General features: G+C 33.7%; 3 protein-coding genes across 4 annotated transcripts in view; 1 reads left to right on the top strand and 2 right to left on the bottom strand.

Annotated features, from left to right (window-relative positions):
* LOC130644186 (sorting and assembly machinery component 50 homolog A-like) overlaps nt 1-25,853 on the bottom strand; it is a 73,050-nt gene extending 47,197 nt beyond the window's left edge. The window contains exon 1 of the mRNA XM_057449690.1: nt 25,831-25,853. The gene's annotated coding sequence lies outside the window, so the exon portion shown is untranslated. The remainder of the gene's footprint in view (nt 1-25,830) is intronic.
* The window catches only part of LOC130644178 (protein MMS22-like), a 66,279-nt gene extending 40,020 nt beyond the window's left edge, over nt 1-26,259 (bottom strand). Inside the window, exons 1-17 of one of the 2 annotated variants that reach the window (XM_057449678.1) lie at nt 25,846-26,259; nt 12,795-12,902; nt 9,096-9,165; nt 8,672-8,803; nt 8,469-8,588; nt 7,282-7,487; nt 6,212-6,306; nt 5,996-6,115; nt 5,265-5,331; nt 4,697-4,809; nt 4,017-4,085; nt 3,701-3,811; nt 3,120-3,334; nt 2,064-2,711; nt 1,402-1,924; nt 967-1,080; nt 747-884 (exon numbers count right to left, since the gene is read on the bottom strand). In XM_057449678.1, coding sequence (XP_057305661.1) covers nt 747-884; nt 967-1,080; nt 1,402-1,924; nt 2,064-2,711; nt 3,120-3,334; nt 3,701-3,811; nt 4,017-4,085; nt 4,697-4,809; nt 5,265-5,331; nt 5,996-6,115; nt 6,212-6,306; nt 7,282-7,487; nt 8,469-8,588; nt 8,672-8,803; nt 9,096-9,165; nt 12,795-12,873 — 2,820 coding nt within the window. In that variant the 5' untranslated portion in view covers nt 12,874-12,902; nt 25,846-26,259. Of the gene's footprint in view, nt 1-746; nt 885-966; nt 1,081-1,401; nt 1,925-2,063; nt 2,712-3,119; nt 3,335-3,700; nt 3,812-4,016; nt 4,086-4,696; nt 4,810-5,264; nt 5,332-5,995; nt 6,116-6,211; nt 6,307-7,281; nt 7,488-8,468; nt 8,589-8,671; nt 8,804-9,095; nt 9,166-12,794; nt 12,903-15,603; nt 15,672-25,845 lie in introns of those variants that run through there. The other variant, XM_057449679.1, reaches the window with a different exon arrangement.
* Nucleotides 20,678-27,961, top strand: part of LOC130644183 (hexosaminidase D-like) — a 56,033-nt gene continuing 48,749 nt past the window's right edge. Inside the window, exon 1 of the mRNA XM_057449686.1 lies at nt 20,678-20,724. The gene's annotated coding sequence lies outside the window, so the exon portion shown is untranslated. The remainder of the gene's footprint in view (nt 20,725-27,961) is intronic.

Genomic DNA, 27,961 nt, shown 5'->3' with positions numbered 1-27,961 from the left:
GGTTGACGACGTCAGCAAAATTTTAAAAAAACCTTATATTTCAATAACCGCTCATCAAAAGCACATGATTATATACATTTTCTTGATTAGCGTTTCAAGATCTATACGATGAAGGCAACAGGTTTGGAAATTTCGAAAAAAAAAATTATTTGCGTGTTTTGGCAGATCCTTGCTGACGTCAAAAACATATGATCCTATACATTATTTTGATCAATGCTTAAGTTCTACACAATAGAGGCAACGTGAAAACAAGGTTCTAATATTTTTGTGGATATGTTGCTTTGTATTATAGACATTTTCAGGTCATCAATATTTGACAGTTCCTTTATCATTTAGTACTGCATTTAGTAACTTGTCAGTAATATATTGCCGCATTTCTCTTGGATAAAATACTATGTCAGTAAAGAAATAATCCTTTTTTTGTGTGTTAAGCTGAGTTTTGTTGTCAACAAGCAAGTCAAGAACCAATATCAAGGACAATACATCTTCCAAGAAACTCATTTTATTTGCAAAATATCCACATATCCAACGCATTCAGTATTTCCATTTAAAGCTATAAAATGACGATAATTAACTTTTGAAATGTGATTGATTGCCCAAAGGTAGTCATACAAATTTTTAAATTCTAATACGTCATATGGCTTACTATGTTTTACAAAGTTTGTGCTATGGAAAGCCTCTTTACTTTGACTTACTGGTATATTTTCTCAATGTGTGTTTTGAAAAGTAAACATTTATTTACTTACTAAAAAAGGATTCTTCAAGCTCTGGTTCATATAACACTGAACACAGGAAATTGTAAAATATCTGGCAAAAATCTCCTTCATTTTTCTTACAACAAATTCATCTTTTTTGATATCCAAAGCTGACAAGCCACACAAAAACTAATTTAATAAAAAGTAAAAGTTAAATGAACAACCAGGCACAAAATAAGGGGAGCTGTAAAAAATTTGAACATGTACTTACTAAAACTAAATGACACTTTATTGCCTGAACAATTATATTTGGCAATGGTTTCTTTGTTGAAATTAATGGAAGCACAAAAAAATCAAGAATTTGCGGCAACAAGCATGAGGAAGTCTAAAGTAAGAAAAGAGAAGATTATAAGTCATTTTAGTTGTTGTTGTTGTTAAGATGATTCTATTTACCAAAAGTTACATAAAACAAGGCATTAAAATTCATTTTCTGTAATTTTAATGTTTTCTGGGATGTTGGACCCAATCATGGTTTTCATGGTTTTTCAATACATGAAATTTCATATACCATGGTTTTCTTTTCCTGATAATGTATTTAAAAAAAAAATTAAAGTTACATAACAGAAATATTGTGACAACAAAATCCAATTTAGCACATGGAAATTTGAAGCAAACAAAGCAATAGAAATAATAATGTAATACAAACCTTGGAGTATAATGCTTTAGCGCAGTGCTTCACCAGATTGCCACAAATCTTAAACAATAGGTGTACTGATTTTTCACACAGTTTTACTAAAATAACACTTTCTGAAATTTTGACAATATCAGAAAAGTAGAATTGGATAGCTTGCTTTAAATTTGCCATTTCAACGACAGATGTTAATGATGCATAATCTTTTCCAAGGTTAGCAATAAATTGTATCAAAATTTGCACAACATCTTCAAAATTTGAGCAACTCTTGGAGTAATTTCTAGTTTTTAACTGAATTAAATTTAAAACAGATTTAGACAGGTCTATAACTGACTCTGAAGTATCTAAGTCTGTTAAAATGCAGTCAATCCAAACTTTAAGAAGTTGTTTTATATCATTTTGTTTCTCCAATAATGCAATAATGTCAGATGATGAAAGAATTTGACTCAAATATGAAGATTTAAGGGCTGCTTGATAATCTCCAAAACCAAATTCTTTGATTAGCTGATAAGCTTGATCCTTAGAATCTAAAGATGGGCTAAAATAAAAAATAACAATAACAATAACAACAATAAAATAATAAAAATAAATTTAATAAACACTAAAATCACAAACAGTGACTTAATGTGGAAATACCAAAATATAAAATGTTAAATACAAAACAATCATGTTTTTACCTATCCGAGATAAACAAGGTCAAACCAGCCATTATTTCAATTGCTTGAATAGAAGGACTCTTTTTCACAACACTCTCCAGTGGCTTATAAATATGTGTCATTATAGATGTACGAACATTCTGACAATTATTTTGCATAACCAGAGTCGACAATAGCATGTTATTGATATGAGAAAAAACTTTTTTTCTTTGCAATTTGAAAGTATTTATTAAAAGTTTTGAGTATGCCTCAAAAATAAGACCAGCTTGTGAAGCCTTAGTCTTTTCATAATCATAACACATTTCAACAGTATCCAAGTAGCAACACACTAGCTCCCAGGCTTCCTGCTGTGATTTTGCATTCCGGTTCTTTTGAAGGAGATTATCAACTAAGTTGTCAAATATGATGGTTATGTTGGCAATAACAACTTCCGCATTTAAGTCCAGATGTAGACACAAAAAGAGGGCTATGAACTGACTGTGCATGATTTTCTTTTTTATGCCAACTGATTTCTCATTAAACTGAATAAAGGACAATAGCGTCGACATCTTAGTTGCCAATTCTTCGGACCGTAGTGTGTAAATAAGAGCTGTGAACAACGAGTTGAATTTATCAAATCCATCTGCATTAAGTTCTTCCATACGTCGTCTGTGGAATTTGGAATAAATCCTACAAAAAATAAATCATTCTTTTTAGGCTGTATAAAGAAATTAGGAATTTTTACTATATCAACTTAAAAATATGACTTTATGTAGGAAGCACTGATGAAAAATATATTTTCTTCAATTATTAATTTTTTTATTTTATTACAAACAAGGCACAAACAACAGACTAGCCACTTTATTTAAGATGGTTCATAACTATATTGAGCATAATACATGTTGTAGGCGTTTTTTATAAATTGTAACCTTGGCAGCTGTGAACTTAAAAACGTAATTAAAAATGGAAATAAAACAATTTTAAAAAAAAGGTTTGGAAAAAACTTAAAGGCGAATTTAGAGTCTAAAATATAAGTCTTAAAATATAACTGTGATGTGGAATTAACCAAAATGTAGGAGACGTAAATTTGACTTATACCTTCCTTTGATTTGCGCCAAGCTTTGTATTGCATTAGTGTCTTCAATTTTTTTCAAAGTTACGACAACAAGACGTAAAAACATTCTAAAACTGTTGTCTGTAGATTTACTGTTATCTTCCAAGGAGGAAATGCATGCTTGCATAGTCGTCAGTGGTGATGCTTCCACCATAACAAAGTTTGTTATATTTTGAGGATTAATTTTGTCACGTTTATTCTAAATATGTGTATGTTATCCAGATAAGAAGATTGAATTGGCCGGGACACTTGGAAAAAATGAAGGCGGATAATTGGGTACGAAAGTGTAGAGACTTGATAGTTCCTGGGGCAAAGCCAAGAGGCAGACCGAGAAAGACTTGGCAAAAGGTTACAAGGACGGACTTGATACAGAGGAAGTTGAATTTAGATCTAACACAGTCTAGATCAGATTGGAAGAGGGTCATTAATATACCCCGTCCAACCCATGCTAGCATGGAAAACGGACGTTAAGCCGAGAATGATGATGATAATGTTGTGTAATGTAGGTCAAAAAAACCAAAAAAAACATATAAATGAGTATAAAACGTTAGTAAGTCCTTTTTACCCAAGTTTTATTAAAAAAGTCCAAGAACATGTTGAAAACAGTCAGTCGGACAGACCAAAATTTTGTGACAGTTATACAGCTGTGTAATTGTGACTTGATCATGACTTCATCCTAAAAAAAATTATTGCAAATAAAAAGGCCCTTTATTGGAAACAAAGTATAAAATTTATAGCTTTTTGTGCCAATCAATCTTGCCTCACTATTTTTTAAATGCTTTGTTAAATACGTTCTTCTTTTTCAATATTGTTAATAATTCATGCCCAGGAATGAAATTATATCTCTAGCGACCCACTATAGTGTTAACTGGGAAGCTTACTGTATTATCTCTACTGAGCGATCCTTGGATTATCTCTTGAACAGCAAACCAATTGCCTGGAACAATAAGCTAAACAGAAATTACAGAGCTGTTCTACAGTCAAATTGTATATTATGCATGGTGTGTAGGTTTGTTGTTCAGGGGTTAACAATTTTTTTTTCATTGTACATACATGTACACATATTTTTTATGCGTTGTATGTTTTTTGCAATGCATGCAAAGAAACAACGTATACATCCTGTACTGTTTGGTCATACTTATCCTTTGTAGCAGAGGATAGAAGGTTTTTGTTTGGGTTTAGAAAATTAATTAATTTTTTTCATTTTAGATAAACATGTGTTTATAAAATTTCAGCAATCTACTAAAACTCAACAGAAAAGAAACTAGAACAACTGAAGAAATTATTTGAATGCAGATATTTGTTAGTTTCTTTCTTAATTACAAGCATAATAAAGCCACAATAGTAATCACCTTTTTTGATAGCAATCCTATGGTTTTGCATTTGCATGTCATTAATTTAATTTATTTGGTAAGGATATAGGTCATGTATAGACAGAACAAACGCTTTACAGAACAAGCGAAGTCCAATCCTTGGACAACTGTAAGGGGGTCAAGAAAACAAGAAATCTGATAATATAAACGGCAAATTCATAGCAATGTTAAATTTATAAAGCATATACCTTTTCCCTAAAAGTATTCTTTCCTGTCACATCAAACCAGTATAATGATGAAATATTAGAAAGAATCCACAGCTTAAATTCTGCAGTTACATTCCATTTTACTTCTCTAGGTCCTATACAAAAGATTTATATGATGGCAATTCATCAACCCATTTCCTGTACTGTTTAGAGCTCAGAATGCTGATCAAGAAAATGTACAGGGTCATGTCCTTTTGACGAAACACTGAAGAGATATTAGGGTTTACAGGTTTTTTGATGACATCATAAATCTGTCTGTTCCAAAACGAGTTGGTTGACCCAGCTTTAAAAAATTAGTCCTATTTTGCATTTTAGTTACTCACGTGGTGAAAATAACTGGCGTCACCACCTTGTTATAACTGCATGGCAATGGCTTCATTAATTTAAATTAAGCTTTGACATTAACTTAATATTACTAAGGTTGTGGCATTTAATTTGTCCATTAACATTTTTTTAACAACTTTAAGAAAAAATGAATACATCCACTATGGCTGTCACAAACTTACTGTACATGATAATTAAAAATTTGTTTTCAAAGATGTTTCTTTACCATGTTTTTTCTGTAGCTCATCTGTATCTAAACCTTTTAACATCATTGACACCACAGACCAGAATGACTAAATCAATAATATATAAATATTTAATAGATTCATATTATTCTTACACACTTGCCATAATTATACTGTCATTGCAGCCTTAGCTTGTGTTTAAGCTTTTAATGCTATAGTTTGTGGCAAATTTTGCACAATTTTACACTTTATTTGTTTTAAATTTACCTGTATCAAAAAATGACTAAAATAAGTAATGTTTTTTTGCATAAAATTTATATCTTTAAATAAAATCATATCACCAAAACATAATTTTACAGCATGCTTAAATAAAATGTGCCTTTTTTTGATTGCACTAGGCAAACAATACAGGCAAGAAAATTGAAAATGGCAGCATGTCTGCAACAAAAGAAGGGGACATTACATTCAAGTTTTTTTTAAAAAAAACATTGTCTTATGGTTCATGAAGATAATTAGTCGTTCAGAAATAATAAAATATTAAGCTTGGTTTGTGGTAGTTTAATGGTTCATGATGGTAGTTTGGTAGTTTAATGGTGCATGAGTCCAACTCTGAAACTCAAAAATAGAAATATTTTATACTTTGTATGATATCAAGGAATTAAAAAAATTAGAGCTTCGACTTTATTTGTAATTTGACAACCACTTTATAGACTTAATATAATCTATATAAGGACACGTTAGAAACAAAAAAAAAACAAGTATAGTAACAAACCTGTAAAGATACTGTTTTTGCTGAATCATCAAGAAGATGAATTAAAACTATCCAGACTTGCTTAACACAGGAGCAAGGAAAACACTCGCTGGACTCGTTAAGTGAACTTTGTTGTACATACTACAAAGAAAATGAAGATGTAAACGCTGATGGAAGCAAGTGGACAAACAAATACATGTACCAAAGAAGAACAGATATATATGTCCATATACTTACATAGCAATATAATAAATTGGACAAGCAAGACAAGTCCCAAACAAGTTTTGTTGACACCTCATTAAAATATGATATAAGTTTAGTACTAACAGGATCTATAAAATCACAATAATAAGTATAAAGTTTATATTATAACGAATTTTAACTTACTTTATAAATGTTAAAAAAAGACAAAACATGTCCAAATTGTTGCTAATTAATCATTTTTTGTACTTCTTAAAAATATAATTTTTCTTGGTAAAAAAAGGGCTTTATTATTATTATCATTAGAAAACATTTAAGAGGATATACAATTCACTTATTTACAAAAAATGACTGTTATCAATTTGCGTCCTATATAAGGATAATTCATGCAAGGTATAAATTACATCCTCAGTCATGGGTCATGGGTCCTGGGTACTTATCACATCCAAAACAACACAGGGAGCATTTTCTGTGCAAGTCCTATAGCATATTGTGACTTTGAAACACTGTTTATCTCTTATAATAATACGAAGCGTCTGTTCATCTGTGAATGGCCAATTCTCTTATAATAATACGAAGCGTCTGTTCATCTGTGAATGGCCAATTGATGTGTTCATTTTCCTTTAAAGTCAGCAAAAAATGCATGTCTTAAATAGTAATTGACTAATTAAACGTCGCAACGTCAATAACATTAATGTAATTTCTTAATCAATGTTTCATGCTCTATATGATGAAGGCAACAGGTATACAATTTTCTAAAATAATTTATTTTTTTGTATTTTGGGCCTTACCGACCAGTATATCAATAAACCATGTTTTTACTATAAATGGACCATAATGATAAACGATTGTTGATTACACAAAAACGCAATTTGCGAGTACAGTAAGAATTAATTTTATGGATAAGGCTTTGAGAAATGTTTTCAGGATGATTTGTTTTTATACCAAAGATGAAATATAAAGTAGTGGAACACAAAATATTTTTTCCTCATTTTTCCTTGGCAAGTTTTGCTTTTTTAGATGCTAATAAATCAGATGCTAATAAACTAGACTACAAAGGTTCTATTTAAAAGTGACAATAATACGTATTGCCCCAAACTACTTACATCTGCATAACAGTTTGTATGCAATCATTAATTCAAGAGTGCTAAATTCTAGATGCATATGAAACAAGTGTTGCTGATTGGATAATCTTCTACTTTTTAGCCAATAGGACATTGGTAGTTGTGCAGTTCTTCCAATCGACGAATGTAACAACAGTAACTCATGCAAAAACTTTTCAATTATTTTGCTGTTGCTGTATAGTGAATGGCTATAACATGAAACAGAAGATTTTTATACATATTGGCACCTAAAAATCTGACCACTAGACTAGATTTACATGATATAGATATATTCGTAGTATTAGAAATTAATTATGTACAGGGAATAATCTATCAAAAAAAACGCGTAAAGTACGCCTGTCTGTCTGTGAGTATAGCTATAGGTTAATTTAATAAGTTTTTTTCTTGTTGCTACCTTTATGTTACCAATATCAAAACAAATGGAGCTAAGTGAAGTTTAGGTTATATCAATTTTAGTTATAAATATTGTTTGTTAGGATCAAGCCTAAGTTGGTATGATTACTAAATAGGGATTCCCTGTATATAATGGCAGTCTTGTTTGTCCACAATAATTTGCAGTTAGCGGAACCAGATATAATTGATATAGCCATTATCAGGCAAGTATTAATTACTTGAAGGAAAATCAATAGGTCACGGTTGAAAATAATTGAAACCAGAGTTTCAGATATGATTGATATGGTTATACAGGTGGAGCAAAATACAGGGGAAGAGCTCTAGATGTAGTAAAGCAAATTCATATTAGGAACCATAGTGTAAAGCCAGTCTCTCTATCAAATCTTCAAACCCTTAGAACAGAACTTTCATAACTATTTTACCATTCCCTGTTCAACTTGACTTTTAGCATTGCTCTACATAGACAATACCATATTAACTTAATAAGAAATAAAAAAGAAATTCACACCTAAAGTTTGTGTTTTCATTGGGACCAACAGCAATTAATCAGAGTAAATCAGAAATTTGATTTTCTGCTAAAAGCATTTGTGGAACTGGTAGGACAGTTACGAAATTTTAAAGCCAACCATACTACTTATTATTGGTCAAATTATGGGCCGTAATGTCTAAACATTGTATTTGCTACAATCATGACAGTGGGAAAAAATAGAAAGCAGTTTTGAATGCATCTTACTCAGCAAAATATACAAACAACAAAACTAGTATTTTTATCCTACTTTTTAACAAACTCTTGGCAAAACTGCATCAGGTACAGCAAGTCATGCCTCACTTTTTCTCCACACTTAACATCTTGTGGACTGGTTTCTGCTTCTCTCATCAATTGAAACATACTGCATCTGGATGTGCAAAAAAAAAAAAAAAAAAAATAGAACTTTAATTTTAAATTTTAAAACGATACAATGAAAATTCAAACACATACCTGGCTAATTTAAAAACCTGTTCCCTTTCAACATCGGTAAGTAAAACTGATTTTGCAACAAAAGTAAGATTAAAAAATTTAACAATAAATTCTTTGTGATATTCTTTAGTTTGTGTTGAGGTTTGTAGCAATCTAAAGTAAATTCTTAAAAATTTGAAGGACTAAAATGAAGCATTAACTTATTAAAACATAGCTTAATAAATTTGGAACTTGTCACTTAAAGAAAATTTTAACACAATTAATTAAACACGAATAAGGTTATCAAGAGGAAACTTCTTAAATGATATAGTGCAGGACCAAATAATTGTAAACAATTGCCAGTCCGTAGTTAGGATAACCATATTTTTTTTAAATACATGCAAAATAACATTTTTACTTTGGGTTAAGCCTTTATAAGATAGCACTAACTCTTATAATCACACACCTGGACAGGTTTCCATCAGTAAGAAAGCCAAACGGATGTGCTTCATGGCAAGTGAACATAACATCAGTTCCTAGAGAAAATAAACTCACCTGCATTTATTAACAACTGATATACAGAAATGTTTGCACATTTCTTGCCTACTTTAGGCTTTTTCAATAAAATTTTAAAAAAGCAAGTCAAGTGTTAAAATTAAAGGTGTGTTACATTGGCCAACTTCTTATAAAAACTGTTATTTTGCACGCACTATCTGCTACTTTTAAGTTTACCTGAAAACCCATATTATACCCTCTTTTACAAAAATACTTACAATTGCACAGAAAGGTGAGAGCAGAAACGACAAGGTTTTATAGGACTAGACATTGGTGTCTTCATAATAAATAGTTGCATACATTAATCTTAAAATATATTTCCAAAATTTCAGTAAAAAATCTTAAAAATATAAAAACACTAAACAAATACTGATGATAAAAATGATGTGTTTGGAGTATACTTGTACTGGGTTCTAACTTCTAAAATAAACACAGTCTCAATATATTTATACGCAATTTGTGTAATTTATATTAAAAACTTGTTTCAATTTATTAAATGTTTCATATCATTTTATTTTTAATGCAAATTTTTTTGTATCATCAAAAAGATAAAGTTTACCTAAAGTCCATATATATAATTTGGAATAAAGCTTCTATACAATTATATACAACTAGAATCCTCTGTATCTTGAAAAAACTTACAACACAGTAATTGTAATTTTTGAAAGTTACAGTCTGCATTCTTTTATATTTATACCCGCTGAAACAAAACGTCTAAAAATATGGGCAAGTGTAACAAAAATAAAATAGAAAACACAAAGTTTAAAAAAATTAAAAGTGTCCAACAACCGTTGCGAAAAAAGCTAATCTAATAAAACTATATGTACTTGGTTTGCCCATGCCAAAGTCATACAAAGAAGGTTATAACATATATTTGTAACATATCATACCAAAATCAGCTATTCAGTCTATTGCATACTGCAATCCTTCCAAAGTTTTACACAAAATGTAAAAAAATCAATAGTTAACAACACATAGAATGAAATAGTATAGTGAATGAAATAGTATAGTGCATTCTGCCCTCTCTACCTCAATACTTTAATCTGAAATATCAAAACGAACGGTTTAGTAAAGTATTTTGGTAAATTACATATATTCTTGAATTGCATTTCAACCTCCATACAACAGATACAACAAATTTCTAAAATAAAAATTGATTAATTGGTGTGCCATGCTTGATAACAATGCTGCGTTTTAAAATTTATGAATCACACAAATTAATGAACGATCGTAAACGTAACAGAAGTAAACATTGATTTAAATTTGTTTACATTTTGTTATGTTTATAATAATGTCAACAACATTGAATCATCCCACCCTTTAGTGTTAAAAACAGTAGCAACTGAAAAACTAATTTTCATTGTTTATATAAATTCTTTTCTAGGAGACATACACGCCGTTTCATATAAGAATATTGTTTTTTGTTTTAGCCTCAATATTCTTAACCTTTTGACAACTCAGGCCTGGTCGTGAGTTTTGCGGCATTGCGCACCTAAATTAATTTAGGTGCGCAATTAATTTAGGTACATCTTTAGAAACATTTTATCGCAATTAACACTTCATTTAGTTTTCGTACCAATGTTTTTTCTATTTTGTTTAAGTTTACAACCTTTTTTTTTTAAATAAACTTAGTTTGCAATAAAATTTTCAGGGTAAGCTTGCATAGGCCCTATCTGTTTACCCACAAAATTTGATTGCAAACAGACATGTAGATCCTAAGTTATGGGGTGATCAGCGAAAAATTAAGAGGCCTGGGACGAGCAAACAAGTGTCATTTTGTCAAAAAAATTATGTTAATCAATTCACTTTCACAATATGTATGCATTAATAAAGTTTGAATGCACATTCCTTAACAAGTCTAAAATTACTGATGACAGAAAATGTGAAAACTTGCTACAGTACAGTCTGAATGTAATCTACCACGTACACCCTAATATCACACCTTTGCGTGGAGGACGGCAGTCGTTTGCCTTTTGTTATAAATAAATCCCTTAAGGGTTTTGCGAGTTTATATTTGCGTGATAAAAAACAATGCTCTCGCGAAGAAATATCGAAGCAATTATATTTCTTGTAATAGCGAGATGCATTGTGTAAATGTATTGATAAACTATTCCCTTAAGTATTAGCATGAAGTAATTAAATAATAAAAATCTTACGCGAAGTTTTATAATACATTGCACGAGAATGTATTGTTGATTTAATTACTTAAAAAGATTCCAGCGCGTTTAATGTAAAAAACATACGAGAAGCATTGTTGTTCACAACTATTAAATGCTGCTTTTCGTTTCTAAATTTTTAAAATGCGATCTAAAAAACATTTCTATTGCCGCTTTTCGAAACTTTTAAAATGCGATCTTAAAAAACATTTCTATCGCTGCTTTTCGTTTTTAAACTTTTAAAATGCGATATAAAAAACATTTCTATCGCCGCTTTTCATTTTTAAACTTTTAAAATGTGATCTTAAAAACATTTCTATCCCCGCTTTTCGTTTTTAAACTTTTAAAATGTGATCTTAAAAACATTTCTATCGCAGCTTTTCGATTTTAAACTTTTAAAATGCGATTTAAAAAAACATTTCTATCGCCGCTTTTAGTTATAAACTTTTAAAATGAGATTTAAAAAAACATTTCTATCGCCCCTATTTGTTTTTAAACTTTTAAAATGCAATCTAAAAAAACTCTTAATTACTGCAATTAAAAACTTCAAAAGAGTTCGCGCAAAATAGATCCCTAAAATTGATGATCTTGTAACCTATTGTGATTAAACAATCGATTGCGTGAAGTCATTGTTTATCAGCGAGGCAATTATTTTCTTAAAAAAACAAAAGCTATCGTAATGTTATTGTTCTGTGTAACTATTCATGCGAGTTTCGCGTCCGCGGTAGATTACATTCAGACTGTACGGTATTACTTAAATATGACATCATTATTTATGCAGCATAATTACATATGAAATACTTTAACTGAAATATTTTGAGAACAAAAAGAGCTTTTTAAAAATTAAAAAAAAAATTATTAACAACTTTCTAAGCTCTATAATATATGACCAACTTCATTTTATACCTTACGTTCCCTAAAAAAACAAAAGCTATCGTAATGTTATTGTTCTGTGTAACTATTCATGCGAGTTTCGCGTCCGCGCTAGATTACATTCAGACTGTACGGTATTACTTAAATATGACATCATTATTTATGCAGCATAATTACATATGAAATACTTTAACTGAAATATTTTGAGAACAAAAAGAGCTTTTTAAAAATTAAAAAAAAAATTATTAACAACTTTCTAAGCTCTATAATATATGACCAACTTCATTTTATACCTTACGTTCCCTTTAAAGTTTACTTTTTTATGCATTACTTACGGTCACAAACTCAGTACAAATTTTTTAATTCGACAGTTAAATATTGCAAGGCAACAGAAATAAAAACATTTAAATTTTCTGAATATCTGAAATTTGAATGCTCACAAAAAGTGGATCACGCAAACTTGTTCAAAAAAATTCAAATTTTATATTTCTTAACAGGTGGTCTGTTTTCCTAGAGACCACAATATATTGTATTGTGTTTTAACGCAGTTTGAACAGCAATATAAAATGACTTGTAAATACCTGACTCCCTTGTATCCTCTTCTGAACCAGACAAGGATGATGTATCAGAACCACTCCATATTACTTCTGGGTCGTCCATTATGTATAATTCTTTACATTGTCATTCAACTAAAAGAATAGTTTAAGTTATTTCTATGAAAAGCATGAAAACATATAAACAGACAAAAAGATTTTATCATTTCAAAATATACCAGAAATTTCCTAGCCAGAGAAAATTTGTGAACAAGTCATTTATTCCATGCAAAATGGTGTCCTGGGGTGGATGGTTTGCCTTGAAAAATCTTACTACCTCCTATTTTAATTAAAACAGATCTGAACGCACATTTGTCATTATTAAGAGCAATGTTGTTCTTTTACCATAAACTGTCCTGCATCTTTGTGTAATATTTGCAATTTTCTTTGTCCTATTATTATTATTATTATTATTATTACTCTTTGGTTTGTTGGGGAAAATGGAATAGTATTTTCTCTCCCTATACACTTTACCCTCTTTACTCCCCCATTTGGTAGCCTTTTGTGGCGCCGTAGATTAGTGGTTATAGCTCTTGTACTCTGTGCGGGAGACCGGGGTTCGATTCCTCTTGACGGCGATTCAACATGGGCGAGTGAATGTTACCATAGTCCTGGGTTAACCCAAGCCATGTGAGGGAAATTGGGAAGATGGCACACTGTGTGGGCCGTTGGATGTTGCCGGGAGTTGTCTAGTAGAGCATGGGCTCTAATTGGGTCTGCGTAGCTCAAAATGAGCATTAAATACTCTAGGACTCTCCATCTACGCCATGGCCCCTCCTGGAAATAATAGACAGGGTATATCCCTCGATATTTGTGAGGCTAGCCATGTAAAATATGCACATCTATCTATCTATCTATCTTCACGTTACTATTAGCTTCGCTATGGTGTTGGTCCCCAGCCATTGAATATAACTATGTGTAACTATTTATATGTATTATACCTACTGTAATTTCAACTTTTCTATGGCAAATAAATAAATTGAATTGAATTGAATAATCACGTTTTTATTTGTTTTCTTCCTATTGTTAATATTGCTATAGCTAAATAGTTTGCCTATTTACCACCTGATATTCCAAAATTAAAATCTTGTAGCCATAGGGTACAAATTAGGTAATTAACTTTCTGGCAATGTTTAATCCTCCAAATAAACAATAACAGGGCACTACAATACTAAGTGCAAGGTAAACACTAATTCTTTTCTTAAAAAGTATTAAAATTGTGTTATATAGTATGTTAGTACTACAAGAAGCGAGGTTGCAGGAATTCCAGCGTGAAAATTCCGTTTATATATACATATACTTGCTTTTAATGATATAAAGCAGTAGCTAGGCAGCTAGCTAGCCAAATGCTTTTTATCTATAATTTCTCACCACATGTACCAAAGACACTTGCCAAAACCAGGAAGCAAATTGAACTTATTGGAGAAGCAGCAAGTAGCTTACTAGCATATTTATTCACAGAGGTCAGTGTGTTATTCCCTATATCGTGTGTTGACAATCCATTTACTATTGAACTAACTTATGTGCAGTAATCCAAAAATCCTTGTAGTAGTGTGGCCAAAGCTATGGTTTTAGGTAATCCCAAGAGGGTGCCGATAAGTCACAAACACCCGCATATATAAGGGCGAGTTCAGGGCGACTTTTCGAATTAAATTGATGGTTGTCCGCCGAAACCACCCGCACCTTCCGGAATACGCTTGCGCTCGCCCGGAACATTTCCGAAATGCAACAACTTGTAACATAAACATGGCGGATGACAGTTGAAAGAACGCGCTTGAAGAAAAAGGAGGTATATAATAAAGTTTATATATAAGTTATTTATGAAGTAAATCTTATCAAAAACCATAAAAAACAGTTCTTTTAAGAACTTAGCTACCATATAGTTAGTTCATTTTAATTTTTATACTTTTTTAAATAAATCTTTGAGAGTCATTTATGGTGAATCTTTTTTGGGGGGCATTTTTTGGGACTATGCAGGTTTTTTCGGGCAAATACCTGATTTTTTTTAAAACGCTGAACTCGCCCGAAAACGCCCGCACTTTTACGGCATATACGGCTCATCGGCATCCTCGTGTAGTTTCATCAGCAGTTAGAATAATAGAAAAAACAATTTTCTTTCTTCAACTCGTCATTGTTATTGTTGCTAAAGCAAACGCAAAGGATCCTCATGATTCATGAGGTGATAGATGAGTAGCTACAGATTAGATGTTGCTACGACAGCCTACTTGAGAGTAAAAGTTTAGCTCTCTTGCTAGTTACTTAGCTAGCTATAAGGAGCCATCTGGTAATAACCTTTTAGTCACTGATTTTAAATTTTTTACATGAAAGGGATAGACGCGTTTCTCAAAGGGAGTAAGAAGGAAGTTTTGTCAAAAAAATAGGAGGGTTGGCACATAATGATAACTAATAAATTTCAAATACAATTCATTACTTCGTGGCGCCGTAGATTAGTGGTTATAGCTCTCGTACTCTATTCGGGAGACCGGGGTTCGATTCCTCTTGACGGCGATTCAACATGGGCGAGTGAATGTTACCATATAGCCCCGGGTTAACCCAAGCCATGTGAGGGAAATTGGGAAGATGGCACACTGTGTGAGCCGTTGGATGTTGCCGGGAGTTGTCTAGTAGAGCGCGGGCTCTAATTGGGTCTGCGTAGCTCAAAATGAGCATTAAATACTCTAGGATTCTCCATCTACGCCATGGCCCCTCCTGGAAATAATAGACAGGGTATATCCCTCGATATTTGTGAGGCTAGCCATGTAAAATATGCACATCTATCTATCTATCTACTGCATACCTGCATACTTCAAGCCCCTAATTCCCGCAAAATTATTCCTGTCCGTAGCTTTTAATAAAGTTGATTTAGCACCAGGCATACTAGATATCTAGCTCTTAATTTACCTAACATTATGTCGAATTTGCTCGAAATTTTAAAGCAGTATTTTTGCTATGTTTCAAAATACCAAACAACATTGTAGGCATACTGAGAAGATAATAATTTAGCCTCTGATCGTAAGTATTCAAATGAGATTCGGCTTCCGTAAATTTCCTCTTTCGATTTCGTAAACAAATGTGAACGGACGCGAAGTGCCAAGTGCTCGAGTAGACACGTTTAGGTATCTTTTGTATTGATACATAGCTAAGTGATATAAACTAAATGAGTTTATAGTGCTGGTGTTAGGTTAGGATAATTCCTCTAGTGTTTATTTGTTTTACTAATTATTCGGTTTAAGAATAATGCAACACGAAAGCGACGATCCCATGCTCCCACAGCACAGCAAAAATGACGACCATGACTTCACCTTACAGGACCCCGAACACCCTGTTCCTATCCCCGTGGACTGCACAGGTATCGTAGACCAAGTCGTATCCCTCGTATCCGAGCGACAAAAGGCTGAACTAAGTCGGATACACGACACACTGGCCAGCATGAACACCTTTATGGCAAGACTTAGCCACCTGACAGACCCTATTGTCCCAGAGGGGACCCGGTCTAGTCTTAATCCTAGCCCCAATGTTCCAGATGGAACTCTGGCTAGCAAATCCAGTACCCAACAGGAGGAAGAAAGAATATCTATCACTGGTTCAAACCTCTGGTTTAGATCCACGCGCTCAGAATCGCCTTCTTCCAAAGATGAAGCACCAGAGCATTCTAAAAAGGGTACCAAAGAGCCAGCCCAAGAGTACTGGCAACAGTCCACTGATGACTATGAAGAGGACAGCAAGGCCTCGGGACCAGAAGTCACGTCATCAGTGGCATGTGCCGCCAAAGTGTTTCGGCAAAAAAGGCTCAAGGGCGATGTTCTCAAGCGGAAGTTAGAAACGGCAGCAATTCCATCGAACTGCAACTTTCTACTCCCAAAGAGAACAAACACCGAAATTTGGAAAACACTTTCCAATTTTCACAGGTCCACTGACGTTAAGATGCAGGACATCCAAAACATGCACTCAGCGTCGGTTGCTATGCTTCTGAAAGCTTCATCTACGTTGGTGGAGAAATCCGGTGATGCCAACGCAGACACAAAGGGTCCGTTAAACGACCTTAAGGACGCCATGACCCTCGCTGGTAAGACCTCCCAGCTGCTAAATCAGGTCAGGCGAGACTTAATTAAGCCTTCCTTGCCAAAAGAGTACGTAGCCTTAGCTACGGAAGTGGAAGAGGATTCCGAATGGCTGTTTGGTTCCTCCGTCTGCAAAAGGCTTGAGAAGCTGAAAAAGGCAGTGGAAAGACATAACTACCGATGGGGAGATCCTCCAGACCGTGTCTGGTTTGCAAATTCCAGTAAACGGGATGCCCCAAACCACATATCGGACATACCCCCTAGATAGAAAAAAGAAACTCTTCATTGACGAAGAAATACAAAGCCTTTTGGGGAAAGGTGTAATAAGGTTGAGCAGTCGCGAACCAGGCGACCTTATCTCACCCATATTCGTCACCGAGAAATCAGACAGTGGGTTCAGGCTCATCCTAAACCTCAAAAAACTCAATGTACACATTGAGAAAAGAAAGTTTAAGATGCAAACCTTAACGTCCATTCTCCGATTAATCCAAAAGGACATGTATCCGGCAAAACTTGATATCCAGGATGCATACTATAGCATACCAATACACAAAGAAAGCCAGAAGCTCCTACAATTCAAACATGAGGGTAAGGTATCCGTGTTCCTGGTACTCCCCTTCAGCTATACAGAAGGACCTCTAAAATTCACCAAGATAATGAAACAACCCTTATCTAAATTAAGGAAGGAACAGGTCACCATTGCTGACTACATTGACGACTCACTATGAACGTCAGTAAACAACAGTGCTGCAATAACGTACACAAAACAGTTGTTTTGTTAGATTCACTGGGATTTACGGTCCACCCAGACAAATCCGAGTTTGAACCAAAACAAGTTTTGGAATTCCTTGGATTCGTCATCGATACAGTGAATATGACCGTCGCTCTCACCCCCAAAAAGAAGGCAGCCATAATCGATCTGTGTCAAGCAGTGACACAGAGAGAGAAGATAACAATAAGAACTCTAGCGCGATTAATTGGTAAGTTTACCAGCAGCCTTATTGGGGTACCACACGGTAGACTCTACTATAGATCTACTGAAAGACTAAAAATTGAGTCCTTAAAAAAGAGCGCCGGAAACTTTGATGTGCAGATCACATTAACCCCTACTGCCATGGGTGACATATCTTGGTGGAAGAATAATTTATGGGGTAGCATATCCCCAATAGTTCGAGGCAACACTCAGGTCATTATATCCATGGATGCCTCAACAAGAGGTTGGGCGGCGTCAATGACACAAACCCACACAGGGGGTGAGTTTTCATCTCTGGAGCAGGAACACCACATAAATGTCCTAGAACTAATGGCAGCATTCTTTGGACAAAGAGCCTGCTCTTTGCAACCATACTGCAAACACTACCATATTGCTAAAAATGGATAACACTGCAGCAGTAGCCTGTGTAAACAAAATGAGTAGCGTAAAATCTATCCCAATGGATAAGATTACACATAGCATTTGGGAATGGGCAATAAGCAAAAATAATTGGATAGTCGCTACACATCTTCCTGGCATTCTTAACGTAGAAGCAGACAGAGATTCGCGACAACAGGAGACAAGAACAGAATGGATGTTAAACAAATCAACATTCCGCTATGCCCTGAACGAACTGGACTTCCGTCCAGAAACAGACCTCTTCGTGAGTAGCATAAACTTGCAGTTACCTGCCTCAATATCTCGTTTTATGCCTTTCCACCCTTCGCCTGCCTTCCCCAGGTAATTCAAAAGATCCATAGTGATCAGGCAGTAGGTATCCTGGTAGTTCCGGACTGGCCTAACAAACCATGGTTCACAGGGTATTCTGAACTAATCATTAAAGAAATTCTTGTTTTACCTAGAATGGACCTATTACTGCTTCGACAGCAACCAAGTGTCTTTCATCCACTGCACCCAAATCTCAGTCTTCGGATAGCAATTGTCTCAGGGAGGCAATAAACCTAAAACTGTCATGTTCTGACGATCTTAAACAACTGCTCACTGCATCGTGGTCAGAAAAAACCCAATATAATCTCTATTTAAGGAAATGGCTGAAGTTTTGTAAAAGTGAAAAAATCCCAGAACCTTATGGGGCTAGTCATAAACAAGGTATGGACTTCCTTGCTTTCCTTGTCCACGTAGAAAAGGCAAGTTATGGATACATCGCAGCGGCAAGGTCAGCCTGTCAGCTGCATTACCAAAGGATGCAGGAACAAGCTTTGGTAAGAACGATGACGTTAGCAGACTAATCAAGGGAGTTTTCAAGCTACGTCCTTCCCTACCAAAACACACTGTGATATATGACCCTGATGTAATATTACCAGCACCTGGAGTTAGAGTTACCAGCACCTGGAGTTAGAGTTACTAACGAAAAAACTAGCCACCTTGTTGTGCCTCCTGAGTGGCCAGAGAGCCCAGACAATAGGTGCCCTAAAGGTTAACTTTTGTCATCGATCTTCAGATAGGTGCACTTTCTACATCTCTACAATCATGAAGACAACAAAACCAGGCAAACATCAGGAACCTCTGCAATTCGAGAAGTACCACCTCGATAACCGGATATGTATAGTCCACTGCCTAGATGAATACCTGAGGAGGACAGACCTTATACGTGAGAACCTTGAAAACCAACCAAGGGAACTACTTCTCTCCTATGCATATCCCCATAAACCTATCAGAATCACCATTGCAAAATACGTTAAAACTTTCTTAGGCTTGGCTGGCATCGATATTAAGACGTTCAGCACCCATTCTACAAGGAGTGCGTCTACCAGCAAGGCAGAGGACATAGGCGTACCTATGAAGACAATCGCAAAGGCGGCAGGCTGGAGAGGCACTAGCACGTTTGCAAAACATTACAAATTGCCCATAAGCAAGAACTTTGGGAACGCACTTCTTAAATGTTTATGAACACATTTACTTGCGTTAGATTCTGTACATATATATATGTAATAGACATGTACTGTTATGGTACATTGTGGCATTGCCAGGAGTTATAACAGACAAACCATAAATATGTAGTTCTGTTTAATCATATACTGGTCCTTGCCCAGTTTTTACTAAACTGTTTGTTGAATCCAAAATAGGTGGCTTTGAAATCTCATTTGAATACTTACGATCAGAGGCTAAATTATTATTTACAAAATTAGACAAATGAAATGAAGTTTAATTAAAATAATAATTTAGCTCTGATCTAAGTATTCAAGTGCCCACCACCACTCCCCTAACACCTTTAGCACTATTATTCACTATTTTGGCCTTCACAATGGGTCTTTGAAGCAGGAAATTTACGGAAGCCGAATCTCACTTGAATACTTAGATCAGAGCTAAATTATTATTTTAATTAAACTTCATTTCATTTGTCTAATTTTGTAAAAAAGGCACGTGTTGCGTGTATGTTGATCTCACTAATTTCGACAAGTATATCTTGTTGATTGTTTTCAGGAGAGATCACAGAGGGGGTTTTTAGAAGTACAGATATATTTGAAATCTTTACTCAACTAAACAGCAGCCTTTTTGTAGCTATCTTTGTGATGATGATGATCGAACACACGACTTCTCCAGACAGGGACACGTGGTGAGAAAGCGCTCTAACAACTGAGGTACCAATTGCACAAGATTTATTGGGATTAACTAATTAATATGATAATTAACTATGTTTTTAACTCACAATTGCCACACAATACTTCTTGTTGAGTCGGTTTCTATTTTTTACAATTCTTAGTTTACCAACAAGTAATTTATTTGAATAGGATTAAAAGGTTTCAAGCATGTAAACCTGGATCCGAGAATATGCAAAAGTTACACATGCCTATAGTGTACACATGCCAATAGGCGCGACAGATAAAAAAACTCACACTATTTCTAGGTCCCTGAATTTAAGGTCCCTGAGTGTAAGGTCCCTGAGTTTAAGGGAAAAGTATAACTAACAAAGAGAGTCAAAAGGTATATAAGACAGCACGTTGAAGGCTGTACCAATCCGGTAAACCAGCCCTACCAGTTTAACACTTGCTGTGAAAGTGAGAAATTATAACCGGAAAGGCTGTAACCGGTAATCAGCCCTACCAGCTTATTAACATTTGCTGTGAAGTTTTGGTTAGAGTTGAATTGGTGAGCTTTGTCCTTAAACTATGTCTGCTTTCAAATCTAAATGTGAAATACCAGCTCGACGAGAAAATAGACCAACCTGGTATAAAACTCACGTAAAGCTGAATGAAATTTTGAAGAGTCGTAAACCCGAAGTAATTTTAATTGGTGACTCCCTTGTGTCTAATTTGTCAAGGTACAATGCTGTATGGGACAACTACTTCACACCACTCAATACCACCAACCTTGGTATTGGTGGGGACAAGGTAGAAAATGTATTATGGCGAGCTTTAAATATCAACCTTCCATCATCCTGTAAGACTGTAGTCATTTTTTGTGGTACCAACAACCTACATAACAGTGTACCTAAAGACATTGCGGATGGTGTAACATCTATAGGTATCACGCTTCGTAAGAAAAAAGCAAACTTGAGGATTATTGTGTGTGGAATTCTACCTCGTGATTTCCATATTTCTAACTTATGGAGAAAAATAGATGATGTCAACTGTTCTTTGAGTAAAATTTGTACAAAGAAAAACCTTGAGTTTTTAATGCCAGAAACGGATTGGGTATGTAGAGACAATACTCTAAATATGTCTCTGTACTATGGGGATTGCTTACATCTAGTCAAGAAAGGTAATGAAAAGTTGGCCTTATCTATTACTTCGGCCATCAAGATAAACGCTAGTAGGATAAATGTTTGCACTAGTGAACATAACTGTAAAAAGATGAACAATACAACCAAAATACCATTTATATTTCATGAATGTGATTATGTTCATCAACCTCCAGTAAGTGCACAAACTGAAATTCCTATTAGATACGAAAAAAGGCTGAAAAAGAAACGCGAAAAAACAGTAAAAGTAACTAAAAACTGTGAAACGAAAAACTAGTGAACCTACTCGTAAAAAGGTACCAACAACGACAAGTAATACGGAACTTAACAACTTGTTTCGTGATAAATTAACACAAGGTAAAAGGAAAACGCAAACCAAAATTTTTAATTTTCATTTATTTTTTAACATAATTTTCTGTTTGTTTTTTATTAACTGTTCAATTTCAATTTTTGAAAATATTAAGCCTGAATTTGTAAATAGCACTATATTAAATAGTAAGACAATTTTACCTGTTCATAAATTATTATTCTCACCTTTTTATATTTATAATCAAACCTTTGACGGTTTGAAAGGAGAAAAAAACAGTATTAACCTGCAGGAAGAACTGGCCAATAACTATACAAACATCTACATTCCTGAAAATATTTTTATATTTTTCGTTTTCATCATAGTTAACTTTCTTAAAGTTATAAGCTGTAGAAAGAGAAACTTATTGCTTGCATCAGCTGGTTGTTTCTTTCAAATTGCCATAGTTACACTTGTTGTACATAGTTATCACAATGAAGTTTGTAAATACTCCAAACTTGAGCGTTGTAACAAATCATCTTTCTTCGTGCCTGAATCTGTAGCTCTTTGTAACGAAATTACTAATAAGAACTTAGAAACTAACATCAAGTACTATATGTTGTCTTTTCTTGTTTTAAGCAGGAAAAACCAGACAAACTATCTTTGTTCATTGATTCTTCTTTCTAGTGACATAAGTCTAAACCCTGGCCCTCCTGTGGATATGACAACTGTGAATGAGGACTGGAACGTGTTCAAGAAGCGAGGGTTTCATATGGCTCATGTCAACATTAATTCGCTTTTACCTAAAATTGATGAACTTAGGGCAATAGCGGTCTCAACTAAAATAGCTATTATTGGTATAACAGAATCTAAACTAGATAATACTGTAACAGATTCTGAGGTATCTATTGAAGGCTATAACCTCCTTAGATGTGACAGAAACAGGCATGGAGGAGGTGTTGCTTGCTTTATTAGAAATGATATTTGTTACAATTCTCATAAGCGACTTTCAGAAAATTTGGAATGTGTCATGTTTGATGTTTTATTTCCTAAAACAAAGCCTTTCACTGTTGGAGTGTTTTACAGACCACCAGATCAAAAATAATTTTGTCAATAATATTTCAGATGAATTTACTACATTAGATTTTGATGAGAAAGAATTCTATCTCTTGGGAGACTTTAATATCAATACTCTTTGTAATGGTAGAAGTATTTTTAAAATGAATAAGACAGCACTTAAGAGTGATCATGTCTCTGGATTGCAAAAGCAATATGTAGAATTTTATTCGCTTTATGGCCTTAAACAATTGATTGTTGAGCCTACAAGGGTAACTTGTGCTACTGCAACAGTTATTGACCACTTTTTAACAAATTGTGTTGGTAAAGTTTCTCAAAGTGGAGTTTTAAATGTTGGACTATCAGATCACCAAATGATTTTCTGCACCAGAAAAGTCAAAAAAGTCAAGTTTAATACCCACAAACATATCAAATTTCGATCTTTTAAAAACTACACAAAGGAACAGTATCAGGGTCTCCTAGAGACCCTGATACTGTTCAATAACTGTTGCAGTAGCACAAGTTACCCTTGTAGGCTCAACAATCAATTGTTTAAGGCCATAAAGCGAATAAAATTCTACATATTGCTTTTGCAATCCAGAGACATGATCACTCTTAAGTGCTGTCTTATTCATTTTAAAAATACTTCTACCATTACAAAGAGTATTGATATTAAAGTCTCCCAAGAGATAGAATTCTTTCTCATCAAAATCTAATGTAGTAAATTCATCTGAAATATTATTGACAAAATTATTTTTGATCTGGTGGTCTGTAAAACACTCCAACAGTGAAAGGCTTTGTTTTAGGAAATAAAACATCAAACATGACACATTCCAAATTTTCTGAAAGTCGCTTATGAGAATTGTAACAAATATCATTTCTAATAAAGCAAGCAACACCTCCTCCATGCCTGTTTCTGTCACATCTAAGGAGGTTATAGCCTTCAACAGATACCTCAGAATCTGTTACAGTATTATCTAGTTTAGATTCTGTTATACCAATAATAGCTATTTTAGTTGAGACCGCTATTGCCCTAAGTTCATCAATTTTAGGTAAAAGCGAATTAATGTTGACATGAGCCATATGAAACCCTCGCTTCTTGAACACGTTCCAGTCCTCATTCACAGTTGTCATATCCACAGGAGGGCCAGGGTTTAGACTTATGTCACTAGAAAGAAGAATCAATGAACAAAGATAGTTTGTCTGGTTTTTCCTGCTTAAAACAAGAAAAGACAACATATAGTACTTGATGTTAGTTTCTAAGTTCTTATTAGTAATTTCGTTACAAAGAGCTACAGATTCAGGCACGAAGAAAGATGATTTGTTACAACGCTCAAGTTTGGAGTATTTACAAACTTCATTGTGATAACTATGTACAACAAGTGTAACTATGGCAATTTGAAAGAAACAACCAGCTGATGCAAGCAATAAGTTTCTCTTTCTACAGCTTATAACTTTAAGAAAGTTAACTATGATGAAAACGAAAAATATAAAAATATTTTCAGGAATGTAGATGTTTGTATAGTTATTGGCCAGTTCTTCCTGCAGGTTAATACTGTTTTTTTCTCCTTTCAAACCGTCAAAGGTTTGATTATAAATATAAAAAGGTGAGAATAATAATTTATGAACAGGTAAAATTGTCTTACTATTTAATATAGTGCTATTTACAAATTCAGGCTTAATATTTTCAAAAATTGAAATTGAACAGTTAATAAAAAACAAACAGAAAATTATGTTAAAAAATAAATGAAAATTAAAAATTTTGGTTTGCGTTTTCCTTTTACCTTGTGTTAATTTATCACGAAACAAGTTGTTAAGTTCCGTATTACTTGTCGTTGTTGGTACCTTTTTACGAGTAGGTTCACTAGTTTTTCGTTTCACAGTTTTTAGTTACTTTTACTGTTTTTTCGCGTTTCTTTTTCAGCCTTTTTTCGTATCTAATAGGAATTTCAGTTTGTGCACTTACTGGAGGTTGATGAACATAATCACATTCATGAAATATAAATGGTATTTTGGTTGTATTGTTCATCTTTTTACAGTTATGTTCACTAGTGCAAACATTTATCCTACTAGCGTTTATCTTGATGGCCGAAGTAATAGATAAGGCCAACTTTTCATTACCTTTCTTGACTAGATGTAAGCAATCCCCATAGTACAGAGACATATTTAGAGTATTGTCTCTACATACCCAATCCGTTTCTGGCATTAAAAACTCAAGGTTTTTCTTTGTACAAATTTTACTCAAAGAACAGTTGACATCATCTATTTTTCTCCATAAGTTAGAAATATGGAAATCACGAGGTAGAATTCCACACACAATAATCCTCAAGTTTGCTTTTTTCTTACGAAGCGTGATACCTATAGATGTTACACCATCCGCAATGTCTTTAGGTACACTGTTATGTAGGTTGTTGGTACCACAAAAAATGACTACAGTCTTACAGGATGATGGAAGGTTGATATTTAAAGCTCGCCATAATACATTTTCTACCTTGTCCCCACCAATACCAAGGTTGGTGGTATTGAGTGGTGTGAAGTAGTTGTCCCATACAGCATTGTACCTTGACAAATTAGACACAAGGGAGTCACCAATTAAAATTACTTCGGGTTTACGACTCTTCAAAATTTCATTCAGCTTTACGTGAGTTTTATACCAGGTTGGTCTATTTTCTCGTCGAGCTGGTATTTCACATTTAGATTTGAAAGCAGACATAGTTTAAGGACAAAGCTCACCAATTCAACTCTAACCAAAACTTCACAGCAAATGTTAATAAGCTGGTAGGGCTGATTACCGGTTACAGCCTTTCCGGTTATAATTTCTCACTTTCACAGCAAGTGTTAAACTGGTAGGGCTGGTTTACCGGATTGGTACAGCCTTCAACGTGCTGTCTTATATACCTTTTGACTCTCTTTGTTAGTTATACTTTTCCCTTAAACTCAGGGACCTTACACTCAGGGACCTTAAATTCAGGGACCTAGAAATAGTGTGAGTTTTTTTATCTGTCGCGCCTATTGGCATGTGTACACTATAGGCATGTGTAACTTTTGCATATTCTCGGATCCAGGTTTACATGCTTGAAACCTTTTAATCCTATTCAAATAAATTACTTGTTGGTAAACTAAGAATTGTAAAAAATAGAAACCGACTCAACAAGAAGTATTGTGTGGCAATTGTGAGTTAAAAACATAGTTAATTATCATATTAATTAGTTAATCCCAATAAATCTTGTGCAATTGGTACCTCAGTTGTTAGAGCGCTTTCTCACCACGTGTCCCTGTCTGGAGAAGTCGTGTGTTCGATCATCATCATCACAAAGATAGCTACAAAAAGGCTGCTGTTTAGTTGAGTAAAGATTTCAAATATATCTGTACTTCTAAAAACCCCCTCTGTGATCTCTCCTGAAAACAATCAACAAGATATACTTGTCGAAATTAGTGAAATCAACATACACGCAACACGTGCCTTTTTTACAAAATTAGACAAATGAAATGAAGTTTAATTAAAATAATAATTTAGCTCTGATCTAAGTATTCAAGTGAGATTCGGCTTCCGTAAATTTCCTGCTTCAAAGACCCATTGTGAAGGCCAAAATAGTGAATAATAGTGCTAAAGGTGTTAGGGGAGTGGTGGTGGGCACTTGAATACTTAGATCAGAGCTAAATTATTATTTTAATTAAACTTCATTTCATTTGTCTAATTTTGTAAATAATAATTTAGCCTCTGATCGTAAGTATTCAAATGAGATTTCAAAGCCACCTATTTTGGATTCAACAAACAGTTTAGTAAAAACTGGGCAAGGACCAGTATATGATTAAACAGAACTACATATTTATGGTATAGGGCGGGAAGGTAGGGAAGATATAGGGCGGTAATTCTTTGGATCAGTTCTTGATCCCTTCTTATATAGTGGCTTAAGTTTAGCTATCTTACATTCACTAGGGAAAGATGACAGTGAGATAGAAAGATTACATAATTGAGTTATTGGTCTGCAGAGAACATCAGCACCATCCTTAAAGAAAATTCATCTGCTAGACCAGAGAAAAAGTTCTTAAATATCTCTAGTTTTGATTTTGTATCAAAATGTAAGGCATCCTCATCCTTTAGACAGTAGTTCGGATCTGACTTCTTTGAGTCTTCCATAGTTCCTTAGGCTTGCCTGTGTTTTCTGTTATTTTGTTTTTATAGTATTCTTTTTTCTTTTTATTGATCAAATTTTGCACATTACTTTTTGCTTCATTCCAGAGGTCAGAATCAATTTTTAATTTTGACTTCTTAAACTTTTTAAAAAGTTTATCTCTAGTAGCAATCTTGTCTGCAATCTCACCATCAAACCATTCCTGGGAGTTGCATTTAATTCTGGCCTCTTTAGTAGGTGCTATAGTATCTATTACTGACATTAGTTTTGTCAAAAAATCAGAGTAGGCCAGATCAATGTCCGTGAACTCATTATAATTTGGAAAGTTTGTATCCCTTAGGGGTCATCTACAAAATTCGTAGCAATTCGTATCAAAAAAATTTGTATATGCTATACGAATTTTCTTTTGCCATACAGTAATTAAATACGTATGAAATTTTTCTAAATTCGTATAAAATTCGTATGAGTTTTAAATTAAATTTGTATGAGTTTTAAATTAAATTCGTAGGAGTTTTAAATTAAATTCGTATGAGTTTAAAAAAATTCGTATGAGTTTTAAATTAAATTCGTATAAGTTTTAAATTAAATTCGTATGAGTTAAATTCGTACGAGTTTAACAAAAAATTCGTATGAGATTTTAATTAGATGCGTATGGTTTTAAAAAAAAGAAAATCGTTTGACATTGTATTAAATTCGTATATGAGTTTCAAAATAAAATATTTTTTAGATCGCATTTTAAAAGTTTAAAAACGAAAAACGGCGATAGAAATGTTTTTTTAGATCGCATTTTTAAAAGTTGAAAAACGAAAAACGGCGATAGAAATGTTTTTTTAGATCGCATTTTTAAAAGTTGAAAAACGAAAAATGGCGATAGAAATGTTTTTTTAGATCGCATGTTTAAAGTTGAAAAACGAAAAACAGCGATAGAAATGTTTTTTTA

This window comes from Hydractinia symbiolongicarpus, chromosome 5, assembly GCF_029227915.1.
Source record: "Hydractinia symbiolongicarpus strain clone_291-10 chromosome 5, HSymV2.1, whole genome shotgun sequence".
Classification (NCBI taxonomy): Eukaryota; Metazoa; Cnidaria; class Hydrozoa; order Anthoathecata; family Hydractiniidae; genus Hydractinia; species Hydractinia symbiolongicarpus.
This window is presented reverse-complemented; position numbering and strand designations above follow the sequence as displayed.